The sequence below is a fragment of the Cygnus atratus genome, chromosome 7 (assembly GCF_013377495.2).
Source record: "Cygnus atratus isolate AKBS03 ecotype Queensland, Australia chromosome 7, CAtr_DNAZoo_HiC_assembly, whole genome shotgun sequence".
NCBI lineage: Eukaryota > Metazoa > Chordata > Aves > Anseriformes > Anatidae > Cygnus > Cygnus atratus.
In genome coordinates, this window is record NC_066368.1 from 13910704 (window position 1) to 13928570 (window position 17867).

The 17867-nt window shown below is 52.3% G+C and overlaps 1 protein-coding gene across 1 annotated transcript; it reads left to right on the forward strand.

The window, feature by feature from the left end:
* Positions 1-1384: 1384 nt before the first annotated feature.
* Positions 1385-17782, forward strand: ACTR1A (actin related protein 1A). Its single transcript, XM_035547739.2, has 11 exons — positions 1385-1530; positions 6390-6454; positions 7333-7408; positions 8201-8326; positions 9117-9241; positions 9574-9790; positions 12644-12736; positions 13665-13839; positions 14403-14464; positions 14823-14863; positions 15504-17782. The coding sequence occupies exons 1-11, from the start codon at positions 1483-1485 to the stop codon at positions 15604-15606; spliced, it is 1131 nt and encodes a 376-aa protein (XP_035403632.1). The 5' UTR covers positions 1385-1482; the 3' UTR covers positions 15607-17782.
* The last annotated feature ends 85 nt before the right edge of the window (positions 17783-17867 follow it).

The window sequence follows — 17867 nt, forward strand, 5'->3', positions numbered from 1 at the left end:
GGGCTGTGAGGGGAGCTGGGGGGCTGTGAGGGGAGATATGGGGTCTGGGGGGGCTGTGAGGAGAGTTGGGGGGCTGTGAGGGGATCTGGGGGGTCTGGGGGGGGAGCTGGGGGGGCTGTGAGGGGAGCTGGAGGGGTCTGAGGGGAGGTGGGGGGGCTGTGAGGGGAGCTGGAGGGGTCTGGGGGGCTGCGAGGGGAGCTGGGGGGGCCTGGGGGGGGCTGTGAGGAGCTAGGGGGGCTGTGAGGGGATCTATGAGGCAGGCGGGGGCCAGGGTGTCTGAGGGGGGCTGGGGGGTCTGTGAGGGGAGGTATGGGGTCTCTGGGGAAGTTGTGAGTCGAGCTGGGGTCCTGTGAGGGGAACTATGGGGTCTGTGGGGAGCTGGGGGGAGATGTGGGGACTGTGAGGGGAGCTGTGGGGCCTCTGAGGAACCGAGCTGCTGTAGGGGGAGCCATAGGCTGGGATGGAGCCAAGGGGGTGTACTGCAAGGAAGGTCCTGCGGCCGTGAGGGAAGGCAGCCCCCACAAGGCCCTTGGAGCAGCAGGATACTGGCTTCAGGGAAGAGGAAGGTGCAGCTGCAGGATGAGCCCCGAGGCTGGGGCAGGAGCCCTGGCAGGGGGGATGCTGGGCAGAGGGCTGCCGTACACCCTCTGCCACCCACTCGAGCCTCCGCAAATTTTCCCTAAAGAACTGAGGCTGTGAGCTGCCGCTCAGCAGCCGCTTCTGTTGGACTTTGTCTGCTGTGCGCCTTTCTGCATTTGTAGGTACCGCAGAGGCAGCTGAGAAGCGATGCAGAATGAAGGGGAGCCCCAGGGCTGTCCGATCGAGGATCTTAACCTGCACGCTGCGCGCTCTGAGGAGGCGCACGCCTGAGCTGCGACTCCACCTGCGGTCCCGCGGACCTCGTGTGTAAGCGTGAGCCGGCACATGTTCAGCACTCCCCCATGCTTTGGCGAGGGGAGCGTGCTGCTTTTCCATCAGCGCAGAGAAAACAAGGACTAGAGAGTGCTGAGAGGTTAGGATGGGCACTGCTGCTTGTTGCATTTATTTAACTATTTGAGAATTTACTCTAAATACGCCTTTTATTGCAAAAATAAAGTAACCCACAATAAAATTGAGACCGTGTACGACCAAGAAGCTAGCAAGCAGACACCCAGATGCCTATCCACGAGGCAAGGAGACAGCAGCTGTCCCAGAATCGCTGCACCCCACAACCAGCAGTGCCCCCCCCGTGGCTCTGTGCCACCCCTTTTTCAGTCGGTCGCAGCCCGCATTATTTGCGACTTCCCCGCACTACAACTCCCAGCATGCCCCGCTCCCACCACGCCCTCCCGCGGCGCCCCGCGGGGCCAGGACTACACTTCCCATCACGCCCCGCGGCCGGAGGAATACATCACCCAGCCGGCCGCGCGCCGCCCTTCCGCGCATGCGCCGCCGCCGGCTGGGCTGTTGCTCCCTGACGGGTGGCTGCGGCGGCTGCTCGCCATGGAGTCCTACGACGTGATAGCGAACCAGCCCGTCGTGATAGACAACGTGAGTGCGGCCGGCGGCGCGTCCCGGGGCTGGGGGGAGCGGGGAGGGCCCGCCGGCGGCGATCCCTTTGTCATCGGGGGCGGCCGCGCCCCGCCCGCTGCCCCCCCTCCCCCCCGGCCCGGCCGCCTCGGGCCCTCGCCCAGCGCTGCGTCCTGGCGGGGCGGGGCTACGGCAGCTCGGCGGCCCGCGATTGGCTGAGGCGGCTGCCTGTCACCCGGCGGAGGGTCGCTGCCCTTCGCCTGTGAGGAGCGGCCCCCACCGCCGCGGAGGTGCGTGCTGGCGGGGCGGGGCGGAGCGCTCCCATTGGTTGGGACAGCCGTCAGTCAGCGCCGTCACCTGCCGGAGCGGGGCTCCGCCCGCCCCGCCTCCTGCGCCGAGCGCCTGCTCTCATTGGCCGGCGGGGCTGCCCGTCAGGAGGGGCCGCGGCCCCGCCCGGCCCGCTTTGTGCCTTGGGGGACAATGGGGCCCGGCTCCCGGCGTGCTCCGCGGCGGGGCCTCGGCCGCGCTCCCGGCGTGCACCGGGCGCCGCCCCTCACACCGGGACCCCTCACACCGGGACCCCTCACACCGGGACCCCCGCGCCGGGGCCGGGACCCCCCGCGTCTCAAATTCCTGTCACAAATTCCCCGCCCGGCCCCGGCCCCAGCCCCAGCCCCTCGGGGCTCTGCCCGGCCTGGGCCACGTTGGCCGTGGGGTGTGGCGGCCCTTATCGGCCGGTCGGGCCCGGCTGGCGGCGCTGCCCCTCAGCGGGCCCGCGGTGGCGGCTGGGCCTGGGGTGGGTCCCGGCCATCACCTGCGGTGCTCCTGGGCTGCTTCTGAGCAGTTTGGGGTGGCCTCCTGAGGGAAGAGACGAAGGGGAGGGAGGAGGGAAGGGATGGGGAGGCTCGGAGGGAGCCTCCTCAGCTGAGTCACGCGTTGACGCCCCTCCCTTCTGGCCTCTCCTGTCAGCGATCCAGTTTTGCCGTTTCAGAGGGTCAGCGCTCGCGCTGCCGTCTCTGTACGGCATCTTAGTTTCTGCCGAATCCTTTCACCATATGACATGTGCGCGTGCTAGCCGAGCACACGTCAACCCACCGCTTTTTTACAATCTGAACGATTTATAGATCTCAGATCGAGTCAGTTCTTCCAACCTTTTCTTTATTATCGACCCCAGTTGCCTCTCTACAACCGGAGCTCTCCGATACGCGTTGTTGTTGTTTCTTCCTCTGGAATCACAGCGGAGAGATTACTGGGGACTTGAAGGCAGGGCTTAGGTTGATTGTTCTTAGAAATGACTGGAGTAACGTTGATCCTGCTGTGTTGCAGTGATTAGCTAGCCGCTAGTTCTTCCCAGGCGCTGTGAGGACAAATTTGTTGTGATACAGTCACGTAATAGCAGCCTCTGCCTAACAGCAGCCTTTTTGTTACTTAGCACAACGATTGCTCGTTCCTCCCCGCTTCAGACCTGAAGAAGGGTTCGTGGTCAGAAACCGACCGTTTCTTTTGTCATTTTAACAGCTGCTTTTAAAAGCCAATTCTTACTCTTGCCTTTCTGATAAATGAGTTCCCTCCGTCCCCTCCCTGTACGAGCTGTGGAATGAAGCAGTTGTTGGGAGATCCGCCTTCAGTGCTCGCAGGCTGTCAGCCGATGAGCCCTGTGGTGACGTTGCATTTTTGGTGCTCTCGTGAGCTCAGGCGGGATGGGAAGCGGAGCTGCGCAGAAAGGTGGTGCCGCTCCTGCTGCCTCAGAGTCGCCGACAGCTTTCCAAGGCCGAATGCTGCCCTGCCCATGGGCGTGCACCTGCGGGAGGACGGGGAGGGGGAGCTGAGGTACTGAGACCCTCCCCGTCCCAGCCTGCCCCAGTATCCCGGTGTGTTCCAGAAGGATGTTCGGGTATGTGGCCACAACCTCAAGCACGACTTGTTTTCTGTACCAAACAGTACGCTCAGCTTCCCGATTCCAGCAGGGAGTTTTGTAGCGTACAGTGAGAGGCTGCAGTTGTACCCCTGCGTGATCTGATACTCTTCCCTGTCCAGTAAGTCACTTCTACAACACGTGTGACCCCCTCTTACACTCCAGCAAGTTCTCTGTGGAATAAACGTCCCGGGAGCCCTGGTGGACAGAAAGCACGTGTTCGTAGACACCGTGGTTCAGCTGTGGCCTAGGCAAGCGCCAGTTCCTTGACCTTCACGGAATTGTCTCCTCTTTCATGCAAAGCGGACAAAATTTGGCTTTGTTGTCTGAGTGGGGGCATTTTAAACATCAGAGCTGTCAGTAAGGGCTGCCGTGTCTTTGGTGTGGCTTTGATCGTATAAAATGTGCATCTAATAAAATAGGTTTAAAATATGAGATGTGCATTCTCCGTAAAAAGTATTACGTGGCAGATTGGCTCTTTGATTTCCATTTAAATTTGAGTCTGAAAGGCATCGAGGTAGGTGAATCGATAACTGACTTCGGCCACAGAGCTTGCAGGAGAGGTGTGTTCAGCCGCTTCAGGATACTCATGATAATTTTCCACGAGATTATTTCACACGTGAAGGTCAAGGAAGATGTGGTTTCTTTATTCTTTTGTGTTTTTTTGCTCAGATAAAAAAAGAAAAGAAAACTGGCAAGGAGGATGAAAGCCCAGCCAGGATTGCTACTAGTGGAAGGATGTTAATTTGGAAATTCTTTTAAGTTTTAATTAATCGGAGCTTATAAAAGGAGGAGGATGCATGGTGTTTTTTTCTTGTTTTGCCTTTTTTTTGTCTGCTTGAAACAAAGAGGAAAAACCCGCTCTCTATTTTAAGCTTTCTTAACTGTCTAGGATTATTTCAATGCTTAAACCTTTCCCTCTAACTGTGTAGGAATCTCAAAATGGGGTATAATAAATAGATCTGCTCAGTACACGCGCAACTTCAGAGCAGGAAAAAGTTCTGAAGACAATTTGAATGGCCAGAAAGTGCTCTCGGGTCTTGGTAGCATGGAGATAGCAAACTCGCTTTGTGCCCGGGCGCTGGGAAGCACAACTCTGCTCCAGTCCCATCTTGCTGGCACGTTCAAAACAAACCTTTGTCTTTAGCTCCAGCGGAGATCGCTGAGCTGCCGACACATTCAGCTGACTTTGAACTTCAGTATGTAAATCTTGAAATGCATAACTCGCTGGGAAGCTCACCAGGACGTGCGGGGTAGTTTCTGGCCTGGCATGAAGAGGTTCTTTTCCCCCCCGCGTTAAAACAGGAGCATCGTTGTTCTGAAACCATTCCCCAGCAGCGGAGTGTCCTGGCAGGAAGATCGGTCATCAGCTAGAACAAAATATTCCGTGGGAAGGATATTCTGACGGGGTTGCCTTACTGCATTTGATTCAGGGATTTTTATTTGTTTATTGGTGTGGGTTTTGTTTGTTTTTTTTTTTTGCTACAGGGCTTGACGAAGGATGTTGTTATTTCCCGGGTACAGAGTTTATAAGCTGGATGAGGAAAACCAAAATAACGTTTGTTTTATTCCTGGCTTTGCTTTGAAGTGAGGGGCCAGAGGAGCGGCCGTCCAAGGGGATGTCATCTTAATGCTTCGTGGGCTGCCTCGTCCCACCTGTGCCTGTGTGTGCAGGCGCTGGGAGGTTTGCCGGGAGGCAGGAATTGTAGGATGTAGCCCTTCCGCTTCTGCAGAACTAGCTTTGTCCCCTTGGCAGGGTGTCCCCCATATTCTTCTCTCGCAGATGCGTCCTGGCAAACCTGCCCCTAAGAGTTTTAAGGCAGGAGCAGCTGGCCCCCGTGCAGGGCACACCAAGTGCACCTTGCGAAGCCTGACACCTTGTCCGAAACGGGCGGCAAAGGCAGCTTGGGAAAATCTGCTCCGTAGCGAAACTCGGGCGCTCCCGCGAGCTGCTCAGTGCCTCGAGATGTCGCTTGTTTGTGCGGGACGGAGGGGGGGGGGCGTCGGCACGGCCCCACGCTGGGCGCCTCCGGAGCCCACCCAGGGGCAGAGCGGAGGGGCCGGACGCCCAGCCCCAGCTCCCTGCCAGGGGCTTCCCGTGGGTGTTTCACCCACCCCGAGTGGGCTGCTCGGGCTGCCTCGAACGTCACAAAAGCTTTTGGGATTTGCTTCTTTTCGACTGCCATCCCTAATCTCGTCTTCCTTGTCCCTTCTAAACAAGCCCCGTCCTGTCAGCTGCTTTCCCTGCCTCCAGCCCTTCCTCTTGCAGGCTGACTGGCACCTTTGTCGTTTCCAGGCCCCGGTCCCTTTTAGTTCCCAGTGTCTTTTCTGATCGGATTTCTGTGACCTGCCTCCTGAGCGCTAGCTAGCCTATCCCCCTCCTGAATTTCTTTTCCCTACTCTCTGCTCCAGCTCGTTTCACACTGCCTACTCCCTTCTCTGACTTCATCTACTCTTCCTTCATCTTCTCCAGATCCTCTGCCTCTGTAAGGCTTACAACCTTGATCGTACCCGTTTTAGCAGTGGCCCCCCACAGCTGGCAGGGTTTGGTGGCCGTTGCACGGCTTTCTGAAGAGCTCTCCTCCACCCAGGGAGCATTTAAGATCGACAGAAAACTGCGGAGCTGGGATTCAGCCGCGCACACCTCTAACACGCTGCAGAAGCAGTGGAATTGGTTAGAAAAACGCCTGCACGGAGCGGTGTTCGGGCGTGTACCCGGAGCCACAGCAGGATGCTCCTGGAGCCTGTGCCCTGCGCGACGCCTCCCTGCCAGGAGGGTGCCGGTGACTCCCCTCTAGCGGCCGAGCCGGTCTGCTGGCACCTGCCCGGAGCACCCACGGGGAGCTTTATCCCTAGTGAAAAGGAGAGGTTCTGGCAACGCTGGTGGTACTTTGCTGCTCTTGGAAGAGTTGGGAAGGTGACTGACCGAGTGGTAAGCTGATGTATTTATCTGTTCCTCCCGCAGGGCTCCGGTGTGATTAAAGCAGGTTTTGCAGGCGATCAAATACCGAAATACTGCTTCCCAAACTAGTAAGTACTCTTGAGCTGTTCTCAGTACCGTGAAGCAACTGTTTGATATGTGGAGGGGAAGAGTGGTCTGCTTGTGTTCCTGGACAGGCATTTTTTGCCTGCTGTACGGAAGCGTCAGGGAGAGAAGACCTCTGCTGTAAAGCGCTTGCAGGTTTGCGGGGGGGACATGGGACATGAAGGATGATCTGTCACTTCCTCAGGCTCAGCCCCCAAGCCACTACAGCTTTGTAGGATTCTTTAGTCTAGAGACATTAGGTCGCCTCCAAAAAGACGAAGTTGGGGCTGGAGGTGTGAATCCTTCTGTATTCCCTCGGTGTGTGGGCTGAAGTCTTCATTCCTGCCAAGCTTCCTTGGAGGTTTTCTGACAGCTTTACTGGAAGAAGGGCTGCTGGATCAGGAACTTTGAATAGTCACTGGCTGTTATTTGGAATTGGGTGTTTTTTTAACGAATGCATTTGTTCTGACCGATGCAGACTCATCTGTATGGTGAAATGGGGTATGGGACTATAAAGGTCTAATCTGAGGAGCCTGCCTGAGGTCAAGCGATATCGTGGGCTCTGTCAGCTCAGGCCGCTGCTCAGTCTAGCCGTGTTTACCTCAGGCACTGCTGGAACCCTGAATCATCAGGGGAAGTGTGGCCAGACTCAACTGGTTCACGTCCTGTTACTTCAGAAGTGTCCACAGGCTGCTCCCTTCGCTTCTGATTCTGGGATTAGCTCACACAGAGCAAACCTGGGTCTGTCTGCACCTGGGGGTGCCCTCAGACTGTCATTGCTGTTAGAAAGCACTGGTTGGGGCTGAGAGGAACAAAAGGTAGCAACTTGTTGGGCACACCTGAGTTGTCTCCTGAAGCATTTACACTGTTGCCTCTGTTGCAGTGTGGGGAGACCAAAGCACGTTCGTGTTATGGCTGGTGCTTTAGAAGGGGACATTTTCATTGGTCCGAAGGCAGAGGTAAGAAAACCCGTGTTACTGCACTTCCCCATGCGCCTTGCTGTGCTGCCGTAAGAGCTGCAGCAGTCTCACTTGAAGGAGCTGGGGTTCCTTGGGAGCAGGGTAGGTCTGAAGAGCAGAATAGATCGTCGCGTTTAAGTGTGTCCAGTCTGAAGTTGGAACCTTCATGAAACTTTTGTGCCAACCTGCTGTCCACAGACCTCTTCCTCAGTCCCAATTCGTTTTCACAAGTCCTTCTGTTTCTCTCCTTTTTTCTAGGCTGCTTTGTGGTCTGTATGGTTACATCCCATCCTCTCGACTGGGAACTTTAGAAATGGACCCTAGTGGGTTACCTTTTATCTCCCTGGTGTGGGCAAGAGGCTCTCGCTTTCTGCAGTCGTGCCTTTGTCAGCAGGCAGTCATTCTGGTCTCACGTTTCCCCTGAGCCCTCTGAACTACATTCCCCAGTATCACCCTGTTATGTTTTATATCATGGCCGAGCTGGTAGAGCAAAGATAGCATTTGATAGGTGTCTGTACGTTGGCTCGAAACCTGTTAGGATGGAATGTGCTCTGCAGACACCACGCGTTCCTAATCTGTGTAAAACAGCCTTGTTTAATCTTCGTGAATGCTTCTCTGGAAGAGGTGTTTGTGATTAATGTTCAGTCCTCACCCTGTGCGCTGGAGATGTGTTGGTTTTCAGTGGAGTCGAAAATAAGCGAGTCTCTCAGGTGAATTTGCAGTCGTGACGCTCAGAAGTGAACTGTTTCAGTCGCCGACAGGTATGCTGGATTGTTGTTTCTGTTTGCTCAGGAGCACAGAGGTCTTCTCTCGATCCGATACCCGATGGAACACGGCATAGTAAAGGACTGGAATGACATGGAGCGCATCTGGCAGTATGTGTATTCAAAAGACCAGCTTCAGACGTTCTCAGAGGAGGTGAGATGTCTCATTATGTGATGGCACCAGAGTCTTTCCTTGCTGTGCGTAAACCGGGAGGCTTTGAACTTCGGGAAGAACTTGGGACTCTTCCTTTGTTCTTTCTAAACTTACCTGTTGTTAAATTAAGCTCTTTCACCTCTCGGGAGATACGAGAAATGTCCAAGAAGAATTCCTCCCCATATCTCATGTTCTGGCCTGACTGAAAGTTTGACTTTCAACGTTTGTTGTTCACAGACTCTGATGTATTCTGCTCTATGCCAAGTGCTCCTTACTTTTCCTGTTTTGCCTGTGCATCAGGCATACCCACTCAGCAGTGACATAATTTGAAGTGAGGAAGGAGAAAACCACAGCCATGTGGTTTGGAAGGAGCTGACCAAAAATTATTAAATGGCTGAGAGTAAGAGGTTGTGTAAGTGGAGAAGGAATATTTCTGCTTACGCATGCCAAGACCCGTACGCCCTTACCCTTTCTTAGGGGCTGTGTTTTTTGGGCAGTCTGGCTGACGTTTGGTACAAAGGGTCACCTTGTTCATCCTTAATGAAAAAGGGTCACTCACAGGGCAGATTTCCTAAGACTTCTTCATAACTAGACCAGAGCCCTGCTGGTCCCCCAACGTAGTAGCGATTATTCACCGTCTAGCAGAGCTCCCTACCTGAAGTTACTCCCTTCCGCATGTCTTGTTCTACTCTTGGTTCCAAAAGTGAAACAATAAGCAGATTTTTTTGGGGGGGAGCACGCATCTAGCTGCGTCCTGGTTATTTACAGCACAGCTTTTTTTCTTTACCAGCATCCTGTGCTGCTGACAGAAGCACCCCTAAACCCACGTAAGAACAGAGAACGTGCTGCTGAGGTGTTTTTTGAGACCTTCAACGTGCCAGCACTATTCATCTCCATGCAAGCTGTGCTCAGCCTGTAAGTACCTCTCATCTTTGATTTGCGCTTGTGAAATGTTTCTTGAAATTTATTTTATTTGTTCCCCAAACCAAAAACAAACAAAAAACGGAAGACCACACAAATGTTTGACTTACCTCCTGTTTCAAGCATAAACTGAATTTAAATTTTAATTTCTGTAATAGAGTTCACAGGAATTGGATGAAATCTGATGAGAACTGGCTGTGGGGATTTTTTTTTTTATAGCCCGTTTGTGTGAAATCTCTGCTCCTGGAGTTGGGTCGGGTTGTGCTGCACGTTTGGGACTCACCTTTAATTGCTCTCTTTGGCTCGATGGTTTGTCCCTTCACTAGGTATGCTACTGGGAGGACCACGGGGGTGGTGCTGGACTCCGGGGATGGCGTTACCCACGCGGTTCCCATTTACGAAGGCTTTGCCATGCCTCACTCCATCATGCGGATTGACATCGCTGGCCGCGATGTGTCCCGCTTCCTGCGCCTCTATCTCCGGAAGGAAGGCTACGACTTCCACACGACCTCAGAGTTTGAGATTGTCAAGACCATCAAGGAGGTGATGTACTGTCTGCTCCTGTGGTTATCCAAGAAGGGATTTCTGCCCCAGGGAAGTTGTGACTCTCTGAAATATAGTGGGAAGTGCCAGCCTACCTAGCTCTGAACCTCATTTCTTTTTCTACCCGAGGGAGAGCAGAGCCTCTAAGATGATTAAGGGACTGGAGCAACTCTCACGTGAGGAAATACCGAGAGGGCTGGGAATATTGAGCCTGGAGAAGAGAAGGCTGGGAGGGTTTTGTCGATGTGTGTAAATATCTGAAGGGAGGGAGCAGAGAAGACAGAGCCAGACTCACTTTCATTTCAGTGATGTTCAGGGACAGAACAGAAAGCACAAACTGAAACACAGTTTCTGAATGTAAAGGGATTTTATTTATTTATTTACTTATTTTAATGTGAGGGTGACCAAGCAGTGGCACAGGTTGCCCGGAGGGGTTGTAGAGTCTCCCGGACGTGATCCTGGGCAACCTGCTGTAGGTGACCATGCTGGAAATGGGAGCAGCTGGACAAGATGACCTCCAGAGGTCCCTTCCAACCTCAGCCATCGCGTGGTCTGAGATTTATAGTCCACGTTGTGTCTAATCGCTGCCAAGGGGCTGTACACGCTGAGGTGAAGGCAGCTGGTGGTTCAGAGTATTGTCCGTGTATCTGCACTGCAGTTTCTCAGGTCTGATACCTTTCACCAGTATTTCACTGGTATTACTCTTTCAGCGAAGACTGGAAAATCCATGACAGGTAGGGATTACGAGTGGGATATTGCAAGTTGCTACTTCTTTCCCTCCCATGGAAAAAATCCCCTTGGCAGCATTCCTATTTACAAAGGCTTCCCTTTCAGTGGCAAATGCAGTGTTCGGTGGCCTTAAAGCTGTGCAGCAGTTTGGAAAGGCATGATTAAGATCCCTGGCAAAGCAGTTACCTTGGCTTCTGTTGTGTTCCAAGAGAAGAGGACAAAGGTGGGGCGGTGAAGAGCAGCTCTGAGCTGGTGACTGCTCTGCTCGCAGCGGCTTCGTGGTACCGCCGTGCTCCCACAGCCAGGTTGCTCTGTGATTTCAGCAAGGCTTTGTGTGACAGGGGCTGCCTGCCATTCATGCCTTCGGTACCCAGGGCCAGTCCTCGGATCAGTACCGCCCATGTCTGGCAGTTACCCTCATCCTGCGAGCCCCACCGACACAGGCTGCAGCTGCTGCAGATGCAAGCAATGCGTGCAGGTATGACGGTGTCTGTGGACCAGGAGTGCTAGTGATCAGAGGCCTGCAAGAGAAGCCTGTGCCTCACAGGCAGCCTGTTCTGACACACCAAGCATGCGTTGCAATGCGGTTGTAGTGTCCTTACGGGACAGAGCAAGAAGCTCGTACTCTTCAGAAATGTGCTTGTATTCTTTGTAAGTGGCCAGGGCTCCCTTTGCATCCTGGGCGATAGAGCTCTTAAAAGACATCGTGCAGGCTGTTAGATGCAACATCTTGTACCAGTGCAGTCTTTTCTCTGGACTTAGGGAAACAAAGCAGGGAAAAGTGAGCCAAGGTCTGCTTTGCCTACTGACTACCCTCACCAGTGAGACTGCTGAAGAGGAGAGGAAGCAGTCTGGTGTTCACTCTCTAACCTATGCCTTTTGCCTTATTTTAAGATAAATTTTAATTGGGAAATCGTAGCATATTTCTAGATGTCAGAGCCTGGAACTTGCAGTGAGATTTGTGTGATACTGGTGCTGCTTGTGACTTGACTTGCAAATTGCAGGGGTTGCTTTTGGCTTCTTGTGTTTGTAGCTTGCTTTCTTCTGGAGACGTTTGGAAATTTAGTCTGAATGTACCGTGGGAAGTGCAAAGCTTAGATCCCAGACACGGGAGTTTCTCAGTCCCAAAAGCTGCTTGTGATCCATTGCAGTCTGTCTGACTCAAGGTTTTTTAAAGGGGAAAAATTAGGAAAAAAAAATGGGATGTTAAACAGTTTATAAAAGAAATTACCTTAAAAAGGGGTTTCTGTGAGGGTGGCCAAAGAATGGAGCAGGTTGCCCAGAGGGGAGGCTGTAGATTCTCCATCTGTGGGGATAACTCCAGCCGTGACTGGATGCAGCCTGCTCTAGCTGACTCTGCTAGAGGATTGGGGTCGGACTGGATGATCTCAAGAGGTCTCTTCCAACCTCAACTGTTCTGTGATTCTGTTTAGATGTTTGTTTGTTTGTTTTTAATCTCCAAATGATAACAATTTGGAAAAGCAAAGCTGAAAAAGAAAAAAAAAAAAAAAAAAAAAGGCTGCCGGAGCAGTTTGAAGAGTCAAAATATTTTGTTTCCTATAACTTAGAATGTAAGCGGACAACAGGCAGCGAGCCACATAGACCATGTTAAGAAATTTTTACTATTGGCTATTAGTTATTTCCTCTGAAATGTGATAACAGATTTTGTTCGTGCTCCTAATCTGTTGCTGAGTTACCGAAAGCCACCCTTGTATATGGTTAGTGTCACTGAAGGTGTCTCAGGTGCCTGTTTTGCTTTGCGGTACAATAGGTTGGAAGTGCTCTCACGTTAATTATCCCATCTGCAGCAGATGGAGGTAACTTCTTAAGCAGTAAGAGTGGGATGAAAACAAAAGGTGAGCAGCAGCTAGAGCGATTGTGAGCAGCCTGAACGTCTCTTATTACATGGAGCCAAAGCATGAAGAGCAGATAAGGTATTTTTCCTGATGAGAACCCACAAGGTCTTTTCCCCAACACAAAGTAGTGTTGAAATTGGTCTCCCCAAAGGGATGCTTGGGTTTTGATAGTTAAGGAACTTACTTTTTGTAGTCAGAAAAGTGTTTATAAAAGGTATTTGCATTTACCCTTCTCATCTCCTCCTCCCTGACTCTGCTTCCTCTCCAGCGTGCCTGCTACCTGTCAATAAACCCCCAGAAGGATGAGACTCTGGAGACTGAGAAGGCTCAGTACTACCTGCCAGATGGAAGCACGATTGAGGTTTGTGAGGACCCCTGTCAGAAGATTCCTCCTGTGATGCCCTGGCTTTCCAGAATAGCCTTCTGCCTACTGATGGGAAACTTGATGCAATGTTGGGTGGGAGAGGGTAATTTTAAAAGAGCAGAACTCATCCCAGGCTGCTGACTGGGGCACTGGAGTTTTTAGGGGGAAGAAAACGTTCTTAGAAACCTCACTAATTCTTCTGGAAGTCCTGGGTAAGGACAAAGCATGGCCAGGGGCACTGAGAGCTGTTTGAGTGCATACCTGATCTATCAAATCTTTACGTGGATCAGGTATGAAGTGCGGGTTGGTACCAGCTTACTGTAAATCCCACTGGGGTTTTGTACATGGCTTTTGTCCTGCCTAGAGCTGCAGAAAGAATTGGTTTGAAGAGTGACCTGGGAATATTCCTCAAAAGATTGAGCCTTCTGTAGAATGGTTGAATGAGAAGAAACACAGGTCTTACCCCCAGCACCAGGGGTGGATCTGCTCCCTTGTCCACCGTTGACCTGCTGTATGGAGCTGAGCAAATGTTGCAAATTATTTTTATAGAGCTTTGATTTAGCAGCAATACAGGATTTATTGACACTTTCATGGCAAATCACTAGATTGGATTGTGTGCTTCTTAACAGCACTTACTCATGAGCCAATTTAACGCAACGATTCGGCAGAATTGACTACAATTGAAACAGCAACTTAAAGATTTGCAACAGCAGGTTTCTTTCTCTCTTTCATCTGCAAAACAGAAATGGCACCTTTGCCAGAAGTAGTAGGTCAATGTGGTGGTCACTTGGGAGCTAATGATGCAGCACGAGGCGTCCAAGAAACTCTTTCTCTGAAGTTTTGCCTAAGAGAGGGAGACCCAAACTTGAGACAGTGAACTGGGCCGCACTGCTCTCTCACTCTGTGCTACCTTCTCCCCTTGCAGATCGGCCCCGCCCGTTTTCGAGCCCCGGAGCTCTTGTTCCGGCCAGACCTGATAGGGGAGGAATGCGAAGGACTCCACGAGGTGCTCGTTTTTGCCATTCAAAAATCAGACATGGACCTGAGGCGAACACTGTTCTCCAACATTGTGCTGTCTGGAGGCTCCACGCTTTTCAAAGGTTCCTGCTTCTCTTTCAGTGGGCTGTGCTATACATGATCCCTTTTTCTTTTCCTTCTCGTGTGAAACTGGGAAGATAACCTAGATCACCCAGCTTGTCCTCTGGGATGAGGGCTGTGGGAACTCTGTTCTCTCTGGGGAGTTACTGTGAGAAGCAGACCACAAATTCTCACTCTCTAATTTTCTGAGTCTTACTCAGAACCAGGGTGCATCTGGCCCCTATTAACTTACAGATATCCTCTACCGGAACTTGTCCACCCTTTATCCGCAGGTGGACATCTCCAGATAGATCCTGTTTTTCCCGTTCAAACCCTGTTCTGCTCTACAAAGGGGCTGGATACAGCTGCTGAGGGACAGAGTCTGTTGTGGTAGTGTTTGAGGTCTGAGTGAGGCAAGATCCGGGTACTTCTCTGGCTGTGTTCTGTGCTTCTCCAAAGTGGTTTCTTTGTGAGATCTGGAGTGGGACGTTTAAATAGGACGGTGTAGGATACGGCCACATTGTTAGTAGATGGAACTTGGAATTTTGCTGAGGGCTTCAGACTACTTTGTTTTTGTCTTGTGCAGGCTTTGGTGATAGGCTCTTGAGCGAAGTGAAGAAACTAGCTCCGAAGGATGTCAAAATAAGGGTAGGAGCATTCTCTTGGGTGTTTATCGTATGCTCTGTGTGTTGTTCTGTGGCCTTCGTCTTGAAAGAACTGTGCTAAAAATGCTGCTGCCACGTGGTTCAAACCAGCAACAGCTTTCTTGGAGACAGCCCAACAGGATCTGCTATCGTGATGAAAACCTGTGTGGTTTCATCAGAGAAGGTAGCTCCTCTGACAGCATACCTGTCTAGGATCCTGGGGGTGGTTCTGTGGGGGACCTGCTGGGCGCCTTTATGGTGGGAGAGGTCGTACCTGTGTTTGTCAGCTGTGGGGAGGGCAGTGTGCCGGGGGAGCAGGCTGGAGCATGGAAAGGTACTGACTGATTCTCTGCTTCTCCTAGATATCAGCTCCTCAGGAGAGATTGTATTCCACGTGGATCGGGTACGTACTGCATGCTGCTGGGTCTTCCTGGGGGATGAGGGCAGGGGAATCGCCGTCTGTTGGCTCTCATACCACTGTCCCTCCTGCTCCTTGGAAAGGTGTCATTGCTCAGCCACGTGATACTCAGCCTGGTTCCTGAGCCTGTCTCCATCCATGCTGCCAAACGTAGCGCTTTGCATCTTTAAGGCTCCTGCAAGTCCTGTTAATTTTCCTTGTTGTCTTAACGAGTCCAGTTCTGCCAAAGTTGAACAAGCTCGTTGGTAGTAAATGCCTTCGGGCAGAGGCTCTAGGTGCATTTTCCCTCTTGTGTATATCTCTGTTGCCAATTGGGAGAACTAAACTCAGCTCCAAAATCCAAGGCAGTGAGACCAGATCCCACGTGAAGAGGGCTGGTGTTTGCAGCAGCGTCACTGCGCTGTTTGGGGGGTGGCTGGTGCCAGGCTCTGTGGTGCCAGCACATTTGAGGCTAACGGGAGAGGAGGTGATCGTTCAGAGAGCATTTCTGTTGTAGGAAACCAGGAGCCTTGGCACCGTTCTCCAGCGTGGAAGTGTTGTGCCATAGAAACAGCTCCTCTCAGCAGAGATGCAGTGGGAGTGCCCCCGTTTTCCTGTAATACATAACATGTCTGTCTCTCCCCAGTGGCTCTATTCTGGCCTCACTGGACACCTTTAAGAAAATGTGGGTTTCGAAAAAGGAATATGAAGAAGACGGAGCTCGTGCCATCCACCGAAAAACCTTCTAGCCCTGGGACCTGTCCTCAGTCTCCTCCGAAGACTCACTTCAGTTCTAAACTCGCTTTTCTGAGTCCGAGTGTCTGAGAGCTGCCTGTATGTGTGTGTGTGCGCCAGCATGCCCCGATGTCACTGAGCAAAGACGACAGCAGCAGGAGGGTTGTATTAATACTAACTTCATGGGTTTTTTTGTTTTTGTTTTTGTTTTTTTAATGGAAAGGAGAAAATACCAGTCTGAATTTCTCCAGAACGGCCCATTCCTTTTTCATTTCAGTCCCTTAGTTTCTGTGTTATGATCACATTTGCCACTGTAAAACGAGCAAGCGAAAACAAAGGGAACAGCTTAGAATCTGCCTAGCAAGCCAGAAGGGAGCCAACCACTGCAAACCGCTCACGCAGGCTTTAGTCGGCCTGACTGCGATGCCTGGATTGTCTGGAAATACACACCTGAGGCCCCGTAGCTACTTTCTTAGTTAGTCTGCAGCGTCTTCAACATCAGTAGGTTTTTGAAGTTGTTTTTAATATATTTTTTTAATTAAGAGAAAGCACATTCTCAACAGTTAAGCCCGTTTGCCCCCACTGTTTTTGGTGTGTGTGTGTGTGTGTGTGTGTGGCTGGGTGGAACTTCTCAGACTGATGTGTGGGTCGGTGCCACAGCTGGAGAGGTCGGTGATAGGACTTAGTTCATATTGCATGGAGTAGAACAAAACAATCTCTAATCAGCTTTCATTATACTAGACGGTTACTCTCTCATTCCTTGTTTTAAATAACTTTTCTCCTCTGGAAGCAAGTGCCCCAGAGTGGGGGTGAAGGCACTTGTGTGTTCCCCCTCAACCTGCCAAGATTTACAGTACTGAGCTCTCCCGTTCTTTCTCCGTAAGAGCTGAGGCTGTTTTCCTCCTCCTTGCCACGTCAGGGCAGAGGGAGCATGCGTTTTCAGCCAGGCATAACTTGTGTACTATATCCACTTGGGGGCAAAATAATAGTTGGAAAGGTGCGTCGTAATGTAAGAATTGTTTTATTTATTGAAATGTCTGAGTATATCTCAAATACTGACCGCAGCACCTGGGAATCTTGCTTTGGGTCTTCCTTGAACACCTGTTGCCCAGTTGTCTGTTGTTTGATGTTAACACTGTTTACAGCACACACGCTTCGCGAAATAACCAGCCAGCCCTGCACCGCCACTCGGTAACTGTCCTTTAGGGAGCCTCGCTGTTCTCTGTGCATACACTAAAGGAGAGGACAATAAATCACATCAGTACGGTGGTGGGAGCAGCAGGTTTGGGAGCAGCAAGCTGTCGCAGGGGCTGTGTTCTGCTGTACTCCTGCGCTGCTTAGGCCTTTCTGCTCAGCTGCTGGCTGTTCTGCTCTAGAACATCGTCCTCCCTCCCGCAGCGCTGGGAGGGCCTGGAGGCCAGCTTGTGTGGGGGTGTGGCACTGTTCCCCTGGGTTCTGTTGGTGCTCCTCGTTTCTTTCACCGCTGATTTTCCGTATTACCCGGCATTCGCAGTGGGCCTGGAGTAGTTCGGTGGCACTTCCTCCCTGTTCCCCTCCTTTCCGTTCGTTTCCACGCATCACCCTGGGGTCACTCCCTCGCCAGAGCTGAGAAGGGGCAAGAGCCGGGGGGGGTTGCAACGGCCCCGCTGCGGAGGCTGGGCAGGAGCCGGCGTGTTGTCCCAGCTGACGTGAGTGTAAGCAAGCAGCACGCTGCCCTAGCACAAAGCGCGTTCTCCGGGATCCGAGAGGCTGGAGGTAGGCAGGTTGGGTGGTGCGTTCCCCCCCGAGGCCGCGCTGCTCCTTCTCCTAGCCCTAGCAGAACAGATGGTGGTTTTCAGCAGGAACCCGTCAGGTAGAGAAGAGCTGTCACTGCTCAGCCTCCTTCTGCCGGGAAATAAGCTGCGTTCTTGCTGCTTTGTTGCAACTGTGCAGAGGGGAAGAAGCAGCCCCCTCTGCCCACCTACCACGTGCCCCAGGCAGTGCCAGTGATCTCTTCCTCCCCTCCCCAGCCCCTCTGCTGGCCTTGCAGAAGCAGCAGTGCTCCGTTTTGTAAACTGCAGTGACCGGACGGAAAGGTGCCGTCTCCAATCTAGCGTTTGTTTGATCTGCCTGACTGTTCCCTCGCACACTGTCCAAACCATGTTGCCTGGTGGTGCCCAGCATACTTAAATAAAGTCATTCATATACAAACCTCAAGCTTCCTGGCCTCATCTTCCCACGCTTGCATTTTTTAAGGAGGTAACTTGTGTTCTTCTCTTGCCTGTACAGAACTTGT